Source organism: Cylas formicarius, unplaced genomic scaffold (genome assembly GCF_029955315.1).
Source record: "Cylas formicarius isolate icCylForm1 unplaced genomic scaffold, icCylForm1.1 PGA_scaffold_4__25_contigs__length_36172078, whole genome shotgun sequence".
In the NCBI taxonomy this organism is placed as follows: domain Eukaryota; kingdom Metazoa; phylum Arthropoda; class Insecta; order Coleoptera; family Brentidae; genus Cylas; species Cylas formicarius.
The window spans coordinates 14301112-14311608 of NW_026844334.1; the positions used below are offsets into that span (position 1 = coordinate 14301112).

The window sequence follows — 10497 nt, forward strand, 5'->3', positions numbered from 1 at the left end:
GTATATTTAATAATAATTAATATTACTAATATCTGTGGACATATTGAGCCTGCAAATTTGCGTTGTGATACCCTGTATCATTTGAACACAATCATCAATTTCCTTTAACTGATTCTGATCTCCAGAAAAGTCACAAATCGTCTTAACATCCCGAACATACTAAAATATGATTGTCCTTACTTCATAGAATTAAAATATTGAGAACAAATGCAATTTAAACTTTTTGAAATTTGGCTCATATTGAATTTTTAGTGGAACAAAAATACCTACCTGTGAAATTAGTTTAATGTGATCACAACAATTACGAAATAGTTCTCCAGAATTAGGATCTATTTCATAATTTACTTCACAATCTGAGCCGTTGGTTGGTTTCTTAATTAACGATTGAAGATTTTTATCAATGTGGCGAAGACACTGCCCTAAATCTTGTAATGAATCATGTAGATTTATTGTGTTAAATTCATGCTGCCTGCTCGATTCATCTATGGTATCCTGCTGAACTTTAATAAGCTGCAATTCATATTGAAATTCTTTTATTTTATCCCTTCTCTCCTCTGCAGAAAATGTCTTGATCTCCCCATATGAGGGAAACAGATTTAAATTCAAATTTTCCAAATTATACAAATCATCCAAAGTAATCTTATCCGGTTTTTCGTCCGGAATTAGTGTTCTCCATCGCGCTATAAATCTGAACATTCGAGAAATAATAGAGATCTAGAAAAGACAATTTACTGAACCACAATTCGCAAAAATTAATTACTTCCTACCTGCGTTTCAACAGGCAGTTCACCCGTTAAGAAACCTAGTTTCTCTTTTTCAGAACAAAATCCATGCTGACATACCAAATTTCCCAAAATAACGTTGTTATTTTCGCCTTCGTCCAAAATATCAAAATAAACTTCATCTAAAAGTTTAAGAGTCCAACAAACCAAGAAATTCCTATTCGAAACATGCAGAATATTGGCAATGTCATCATAGTTCATACTGTGAATTAATGGATAATTAAACTGTTTTAAAAAATCCACAATAAATACGAAAACAGCCTCTTCCATCTTCAAAATACCGACAATATCATATACGGATAGATAAAACACCAATTACAAACCAAAACAGAAAGGTTATGAAGTATTGAGAATTTACTATTCTATGGACTACCCGCGCCTGCGCCTGAACATGAAGAACAAGAAAACAAGCATAATAAATAAAATGATGACGCTTCTCCCTATTAAGCTAGTTTTGCAACGTCCTGAGGGGCCTTTAGTTAATGTACATTAATTTATTTGGCTGGCTGGTGCCAACAATTTTTATGAAGATATTAATATCGATTTTTCTTACAATCAAGTACATTATATGTGCAAATGTTATCTATTTTATTTATATCTATTCGCAATACTACACCGATTTAATAAACTTTAAAATTTATTTTGAATAAATAAACAAAAAAATAAACATAATTATTTTGATGAAAAAGATACCACACAAAAAATTGAATTTTGTAGAAAAGAATATGAAAATCAAAAAGATAAAAGAACAGGAGAGATATTTTCAATAGGAACTTGGCGTTATTTTGCTCTATATTTTGATTTGGAATATTCGTTGAGCAGAAATCGACGTACGTCCAAAGATCGGTACACATATAGCTCTACGAGATAGAAAAGGACCGATCGCAAAAGACGTCCTCGAAAATAATAAAAGACCTTGAACCGCGGATAATCGAACGCAGTTGGCGGTGTTCTGTTTCACTGGCGCTTCCAGAAACGGGTTTTCGCGTGAGAAGAAGAGAGACAGCGAAACCAAAACAAAACAACTGATTGCGGTTCCAGTTTTAGAAAATGGCGAGCGGCTCTGTTTTGCGCTTTTCCGCGGAAAACGCGATTATCTACAACGATTTTTGAACTCGCGTAAATTAGGATCGTGGCGATTTCCCGGGAAATAAAACGAAAAACGCGAAACTTTTGGGAAAACTGATGGGAACGAGTCTCCAAAACGTCAAATTAATTAATAATTAAGTAGATTGTAAGTAATTCTCATGTTATACCTGTTTATCTGCGATAAAAATTGGTTGAGGTTAACTACATTTGTTTTGATTTTGTGACAAGACCGGCTCTCACTGCGATCTTCTTCTGACAATCGGTACTTCCAAATGTCAGTGCTAAATGGCGGTAATTTTTCTGGAGAGTATTATATGGCAATTTAAATTTTGCAGATATATCTGTAATTAATAGCTTTCCAAATGTACTGTTCATATATTAGTACCTTATAGGAGAATCGAATGCTAATAATAGACAATTTATAAATAAGCCCAGAGATATATGTTTTCACGAGGCCGATCTTGCGGAGTCTGCGAAGCCGTATTAAAAATTTAAAGTTAATGAAATGCGTCTAGCGTCGCGATAGGGAAATCGATAAAATCCGGTGGGCGCGGATGATTTTGTTTTAATACTCTCGAAAATATCGCGAGCGCTTGTGTGCAGAACGCTTTTATTGATTTCAAATTTTAGTTTATTAGTAATGTTCCTTGTTGTTGCTGATACATATGCAGCAGGTACTTATGTGTGTACGTATACTACATTTTAAATATCCAGTTGTTTTAGATGAAGATGTGTAGATTTTTTTGTATAACATTTGCGATTCTTAGATAAAACTGAAATTTTGTATTTCGAGTTGGCTTAATAGTGAATTCAAAACAATTTCCTTTCTTTGTTTATTTTTTTAAATGGCGAAGGCGCTGGTCCCTATAAAAAAATTGATATTTGTAGTCCGGCAACACGCTGATCTTAGATTTACAAAAAAAATGTTACATTCTTGCTGTATTTTCTAAAAGCAGAATGACCAGCCCTTCACCGCAGAACAGTCCCATGCCGCCACCGCAAGCTCCCAGTCCTATGGGTCCTCCAAATCAAAGCCCAGCACCGGCCCATTCTCCTCATAGTCCTTATCAACCGCCACCGATGGGTGGTCATTTGAACGGACCCCCTCACCCTAACATGGGACCCATGCCTCATCCACCGACCCATTTGCCGCCCACGTCGTTATCGAACGCTCCTGGCCATCCACATATGCCCCCAACTTCGATGCCTAATCCTATAGCACATCCCCATGTATCCCTTATGCCTCAATCTCATTCCGCATTGCCGCCACACGGTCCGCCGCAAGGTATGCCGTCCCACACTCAGAGTCACGGTGGTCAGCAACATTTGGGTCATCCTCCTCAAAGTCAGATCCATCATCAAGGACATCCTGGACCTATGCAAGCACATCATTTGGCAGGTCAGTAATCGGGAGCAGGGTCAAGAGGTGGTCGAAAATGTTGTCAATTTTAGCGCCTCCACCTCCGAGCCACTCTTCGCCTGGTCATCATCCCATGCATTCTTCGGTGCCGACTTCTCAAGGTCACACGGTTCATCCTCCGACACATAGCGGTGGACCTCCCCAGTCGCATCCGCCAAATGCACCACATGGAGGACATTTAGGTCCACCGCAAGGTCATTCGGAAATGCCTAGCGGACCTGGAGGCGGACCTCATTATCCCACCCATCCAGGACCAATGCCAAGTCCACAGCATAGGGGGGTGAGTAGATGGGTAAAATTTGCTATTCCAGGGTGCACTTAACGGCTCAAAATTTAAGGTAAAGGGTGCTGCATTGGTGAGTGCTTGAAATGCACCAGAAATATGTTTATTCTATACTCGCGTCACAGCTGTTAAGATTGTAATTATCCTGCGTTGGCTATGCTTGTGTCATCTTGCTATTTCACTGAAGGATAAAAAAATGCAAAATTTCTTAAGAAACGGTGCTATAATTCGCTTGAGTCCCAAAAAGGAAATTTTGCAATTTTTTTTAATAGCAATTAGAAAGTTGCAATTTTGCCGTTGGTATTTACTGGTAGCAGTAATGGAAAAGTTTTGGAAATCAAAGGAAAATTTTTTTGATGTGATTTCGATAATTTAGTTTGAATTTTAAGACCGTATTCGCTTGGAGGATGAATTTTCGGAATAATCAGGCGTGCTGTTAAGGTGTAAATCATCGGATTATGTATTGTTTAAGTTTAATTAATCACTCATTAACTGAAATTTTGCGTTATCATTTTCTAAAAAATTATTATGTGTTATATCATAAATTTTTTTTGTAGAGTGTACACAGTTCAATCTACAATACGTACTTATTTTTAACGTAGCAATTTAGTTGTGTAGAAAAAAAGTAATACCTTCGTTACTATCATTTTTGAAAATTTCGTAATTCTCTAAAACGACACAAATTAATTTAGGTATGAAACAATTCTTGGCAATTTTTGATATAGAAACTAATTTTTTTTGCATTCCCGAAATAAAAATAAAATCCATTAAGATATGTCAAAATATTTATATACACTTTCTTTGTTGGTGTTAAAGTACTACACTGATACATTAATCATACAAGAAAAAAACTTTGGATTTATGGCCGTTCTCATTTTTATTATCTTCGACGCGCAACTGATTGTTTAAATTAAATGTTTTACATTAACCGATAATTACCCGCACAATTGCAAGTATTTCCTAATGAAATATGGATACTGAGCTTGGTTTATACGTGGTAAATTAAATAGAACTACCGCTAGCTCTAAATCAAGGAACAAATTCGTTTCCATTTTGCACCGCGCGTTCTCTTTCCGCGTCCGCTATCCTCTCGATCTCCATGTACTGATCGGAAAGTTGTTTCGTGGACGTAGCGATAAAGTTGGGCTCCATCAAGTCGAATTCTTTCCCTGAAAATACCGCTCTCGCTAGTACCGGCTGATTTAGGAATGAAAATGGTCTCACCTGATGAGTTCCTGACGTAACCTCCAGCTTCCCTTACGATAAGGGTACCTGCAGCCGCGTCCCACGGGTACAAACCATCGCATTGGTAGGCATCAAATCTTCCGCAAGCTACGTAGCAAAGTCCTAATATTGCTGAACCGTACGCCCTAATGCTACAATAAAACAGCATTATAAGAAGCTTTATTAAACTGTACGTACAGGTGGAAAAAATATCAAGAAAACTGTTTGATTTTCATTAGACTTCTAAACTATTATATTGTTATGTATATAGGGCAGCCTATACAAAATCTCCTATTTCAAAAAGTTCTACAAAAATAACACCTATTTACAGACGTTTGAAAATTTTTTCGTAAATCTTATAATACCCGGATCAAGTCATTGCAATATATTTAATTTCTAAGAATAAGACAAATTCTAACAAAAAGATTTTGACTTAGAAATCTTTTTTTACATATTTTTATCTGAATATTGCAAATAATAAACTTTGCAATTTGTTTTATTTAGTATTGCCATTTTCTCCATTATTTATTTTTTTAGGCAAACATTTTTTATTAAAATGAAAATAACAATAAAAAGAAAAGACTAAGGTGGCATAAAACTGTCAATAAATTGCATTTAAATTCACAGGAAACTAAAGTAGTGACGTTTCTGTAATATTTGATTGTTTTTTTTTGCCATGTTCCTTTAGAAAAGCGTTTAATTACTAATATTTAGAAATCTGCAATTTCAAATAAGCCACCTTATACAAAATCGCCAGTTTTTTAAATGGGGTGTTTCTATTTGAAAAATTTTGAAAATGACTAACATTTTTAACGTTAGTTTTTGATCACCCTACATTTATTTATTTCGAAAATATCAACACAGACTACTAGGTCCCCTTTGTATAAGGAAATCAACCCCACATATTTAACAAAGTTATCTATAAAACTTAGACACGCAAACGTAAGTTTTGGCATAAAAATCAAAATATGGCAGAAAGGATATTTATGACATGTCTAGAATTTTGAGAGGAATTAAAAAATGCCGTAACGGGCAAATTATTCTATTTAAAATACGAAAGTTGTTAGTTGTTCATTAAAATTCTAACGTGCTGTATATATAACATAATATTTCAACAGTATAAGGAAATCTGAACAACTTTTTGCTTTAAGATTTTTTGATATGTTCTCTCATAATAAACGATTCACCCAGTACCCCCAAAAGACTTACGTCAATACTTTTGGCATGAGGTGTTTCAATCTGTACATGTACAAGTCATACAGTTTGGAGTTTACTCGTCCCATAGATATTTCGTAGTCGAAAAATGATTGCTTTAAGTCTGAAATATGTGAAGGTTAAGTGGGCGTTTAAAGTTAACGTCTAATAAATAAAATAAATAAATAAAATATAATATAAATAAAATAATATAAAAAATAATAAAAAAAACTCACCTTTTTCCCCAGATACCCGTATTTGTTCTCCGTTTAGGTAGGCCCCTTGACCCTTGATAGCGGTGAATAATTCGTCCATGAAAGGGTTGTAAGCAATGCCGAACACCAAGTCTTTATTGATGGTCATGGCGACGGAAATGCACGTGACCCGGAGCTTTTTTATGAAATTTTCTGTTCCATCTATCGGATCTATGAACCAAGTAGGTTCGTTGGTAAGATCCGATACCTTGTCTTTCGCGCTGGATTCTTCTTCGGCTATGATGCTGAAAAGTTTTTGTTTCACTTTTTTTATAGCACTGTTTTTTATAGTGATGATTAAGGGAAAATATTTAACTAGAAACACTGAAAAGTTGTTATTGAAGATACAGTAATGCGGTTTTGCATATTGCTTCCCTATTTCATTTTTCACAGAATCCTCCACAGGCTACTGTAATACTATTTACAGAACTTCAGAAGTTTTGTAAATAGTGCTTCCCTATTTTTATGAATCTTGAAAAATGGTATATATCAGATTTGGAATAGTACCGAGATTCGAGGGAAAAATTTAAAAATATCTTCCTTAATATAAAAGATTATTTGATTTTCTAAATACTTTTTCATCTCAATTTTTGAACAGAAATAAATAGCGCATTTAGAATTTAAATTAAATGTTTTGTTTTTCAGGACCCTTAAATGGACCTATTTTTTGCATAATTTATATCCGTGTAAATTTAGTATAAATTATATTTATATATTGTAAGAAAATGTCATTTTCTAATAGAAGTATTTGGTGTTGAATCATTATAGCGGATATAACATAAGATTTTGATTCTGAGGGTTTTCAATTCAATTTATAAATATGCCACTTTTTATTTATATTAAAAACTTTCAATAATTCTTTTTACAAAGTCAATTAATCTCATTATTATTTTTCCAGTCTCAAAAAAGTACCATGTAAACATCATGTTTGTATGATCAACAACAACGGAGTTTCCCATAAAGACCCTTCGAAAACGAGACACTCTGTATCATTTATCAATTTAAATAACGTTCTACAAAACTAAAATTGATGAAAAAACACTAGAATTAGTGGAAACATCTAATGTTGTCTTAAGACATTTTCCTTGATATTTCAAAATTTTGAAACGGCAAGGCTATTTTGTCGTACATCATTACAGGAAAAAATTATTAAAAACTGCCAAAATATAATTAATAAGACATTAACCTTTAAATCCAGTATCTACAAAATTTTGTTTTTTTATCTTATTTTACTTCAAAGTTGATTGAAACAAAACCAAATTATTTTAAAGAGTAACTGTAGTTATGATTCAAATCCAGTCATCAATCTTGTCCTCCAAGCAAATTTGCAAGTTACTAGGTGTATTAAGGTAGAAAAAGATCTGTGAAACAAAATAATGTAAACGGTTTTATCAGCAAAATCTTCGTGCTACAAATTTGAACCACTCGGTATACTCTACTCGACCGAAAGTCGCCTGACCGGAATTTTTCAGTAATTACGATTTCTAAAACGAGATAAAAACTCAAATGTCCATTTAGCGTTTAGAATTTTTCCATAAAATTAGCAGATATTATCTTGCCGATTGTAATTAGACAGCGTGATTGGGAAATTACTCTCCAAATGGATGTAAACAAGTGAAAATTGAGAATTTGTCAAACAATGAATTCTTGCCATTTACGTACCTTGGTTATATCGAATGATTTATTTGAGGAGTTAAGAAGATAAGTTCCATAGGAATTGATATACAGAGGTCTGACAATTTGGACAAAAACCAGAAATTTGATAATAATAATTATTTAGCAAACCATTGAGCATATACAACTAATGCAATGTTACCTGTGAGTAGGAAATTTTTTTCTGATCTGAGCAATAAGGATATCTTCAATTTTCTTGTCATAGTCGGAGATTAAGTCCCAGTCGGTGCCGTTTTTTTGCTCCCTTTTGATCTCCTTCGTCTCGGAAAGGGTCTTAAACAAACACAATAAATATCGCGATTGTTGGTTATTAGACATGTTCACTCGTAAGATTTTTTCTATCATGTTAATATCAATTTATTGTTTCGGTTCACAGTCTCAACACATTGTTAGATACAAAAAAGCAGCATAAAAGAGATTTTGTCGGAATGAATTCTAGAGAGTGTTTACTTTTTGATCTACAGTGAAATTAAGTAATAATTGTACTAATACTAATTCACCCGTTGTTTTTGTTAATTAATTAAATATACAATTTATTTAATTATTTTGTTATATTTTAGGTTAAGAATTTTAGTGTACTTATAGTGCAATTTTATTTTTGTTAATTTTTGGAACTGGAAACAGAAATGTGGAAATGTAGCATTTTTTTATAAATGTAAAAATTGATGAAAAAATTGCTTACCTTCCCCGATTCTAACACTAACGGCAAAATGAAATCGTAATAACTTTTGACTTCGGAATAGTGCATTCTGCGGCGGTAATTTCAACTGATATGCGCGGAAGTTACTTTTTTTCAGCAGATATTGCAACTGTCGTATCGTCGACGAATAATTATTTCTAATTCCCTCACCGCGTGTACTTTTATCAAACGAATAGCGCGAGTTCCAAGGAAATCCGCGTAAAAATACCGCCTATATCGGGGAACCTTGCGTCACACCTTATAACCCGCTTCTGTCCCAATTGCTTTGGGTTTTGAGAACATCGTTTGTGTGTTTCACCTAATCCGAGGCCAAATCTTTTAGTCAACGGTGTCTCTCGCTGTTTTTTTTGTGCAAACCAGTGTCGCAGGCAAGAAAACTTCAATGAATCGCAATTTCAACACGATGATATATGTGATTACCGGAAACAACCTTTACCCTGCTGCATTTAAATTTAATAACTTTTTTGCTGGTAATAATAAGCAGTTTGGACTTTTCTACCATCCATGCGCAAGTCTGGACTGCCAAACTCTGAACTGGGGCTTTTCTCTACGGCGGAAATGCCCAGAAGTTTATTATTCTTTTTTTTTATATTTATCTTATTTGCCATAGTGGAACTTGGGAACTTATTCATAAGGAAGATCTTATCGTCCTTTCTAACTGTTTCAGTGCACTTCGTAATTAAGCACCTTATCAGTATACGAACAGTGTTTTTTTTATAGTTGTTGTATTTCTTTCTGGATGACTTTCGGCAACAATAATCCACAGCAGTAATTGAATTGAAAGAAAATATTCTCAAATAAACATGCATTTAAATCCACTTATTAAATTACAATTTTATTAGCTTAATAATAATTTTTTGAAAAACATTTTATGAATTGATGAAAGTTCGTTGACTACAAGAAAGGGTTGTAATAGACAAAATGCGCAATATTGGTCTTTAAAAAATCCTAGAGAAATCAATCAATTATTATATGGTGTGAGATCATTATTTGCAACTCTTAGAGCACCAAATAGAACAATATATACACGCACAGAACTCCTTGTAATAATGACGTGGAGCTTCGGAAAGGATTTCAGTGGCAATTAAGAGATAATCCAGAAACGTTGTAAATCCAAGACAATTAGAGTGTATGAGAAATGTGTTCAGGAAAATGGTGGTCTGATAAGATATTCTATTAAACACATATGTAATATACAGCGTATTCCAATATGATGTAGTCTTATTTGCCAGAAAATTGATAGTGTTTTGTTTTATACGTCACTTGGAAAGAAACTTGGCTACTAACCCTACATTTTGTTTTTTTGTTTACCTTGATATCTCTTAAAACAAAAAAGTTACAGCTAATTAAAATGTTATCAAGATAAATTGAACGCATGGTACACACGCAATATAAATAACTCATACTTCCAAATAAAAAAATTGGGAATAGGTGTGTTGCTAAGATTTTGTACAATACAAATAAAATGCAATTTTTATTTATTACGGTTCTGTTCAGTTTACCGTTCTTTATAAAAGAAATGTAGACAATGCCTAGCACCTATTTCTAACTACGCTTGTTATATTTTTAAGGTCGAGCCGATAATAAATTATTGTACAATCATGGTTATTCAAAAAAATAACAAAAAACTTTTTGTCATATTCTTTAAAAAGCAAGGTACCAACTGGGGAAAACTGGGTTTGCTGTATTTTTTTTTGTTAAGCATCACACCAGTCATCAATTTTTGCAGGCGACATGACAAAGTTCTTTGGAAAAAAATAAAATCCTCTACGTCTTATTGGTAGTCATTTTACCCACACAACACCGATCACGTAATTTAATTTTGCACTAGTCTTGCAAATTGTCAAAATCTACCGTTGCCAGTTTTGGTTATTTTT

The 10497-nt window shown here is 33.7% G+C and overlaps 3 protein-coding genes across 4 annotated transcripts in view; 1 reads left to right on the top strand and 2 right to left on the bottom strand.

Moving 5' to 3' along the window:
- Positions 1–6: 6 nt before the first annotated feature.
- Positions 7–2472, bottom strand: LOC132701609 (uncharacterized). Of its 2 annotated transcripts, XR_009618796.1 has the most exons (4): positions 2039–2472; positions 768–904; positions 271–714; positions 33–159 (listed from the first exon to the last, which is right to left on the bottom strand). XR_009618796.1 is itself a non-coding variant. In XM_060669698.1 (3 exons), exons 1-3 carry the CDS (start codon positions 1050–1052, stop codon positions 7–9), a joined length of 882 nt encoding a protein of 293 aa, XP_060525681.1. In that variant the 5' UTR covers positions 1053–1097. The 2 variants fall into 2 exon arrangements, 1 of the variants encoding a protein (XP_060525681.1); XM_060669698.1 differs by lacking the exon at positions 2039–2472 and having other exon boundaries at positions 7–159; positions 768–1097.
- The window catches only part of LOC132701605 (ATP-dependent helicase brm-like), a 41434-nt gene continuing 32689 nt past the window's right edge, over positions 1753–10497 (top strand). The window contains exons 1-3 of the mRNA XM_060669686.1: positions 1753–2016; positions 2825–3270; positions 3324–3571. Coding sequence (XP_060525669.1) covers positions 2829–3270; positions 3324–3571 — 690 coding nt within the window. The 5' untranslated portion in view covers positions 1753–2016; positions 2825–2828. The remainder of the gene's footprint in view (positions 2017–2824; positions 3271–3323; positions 3572–10497) is intronic.
- On the bottom strand, positions 4211–9008 carry LOC132701612 (uncharacterized). The gene is made up of 6 exons (XM_060669701.1): positions 8603–9008; positions 8063–8193; positions 6229–6491; positions 6008–6116; positions 4799–4950; positions 4211–4743 (listed from the first exon to the last, which is right to left on the bottom strand). Exons 1-6 carry the CDS (start codon positions 8666–8668, stop codon positions 4604–4606), a joined length of 861 nt encoding a protein of 286 aa, XP_060525684.1. The 5' UTR covers positions 8669–9008; the 3' UTR covers positions 4211–4603.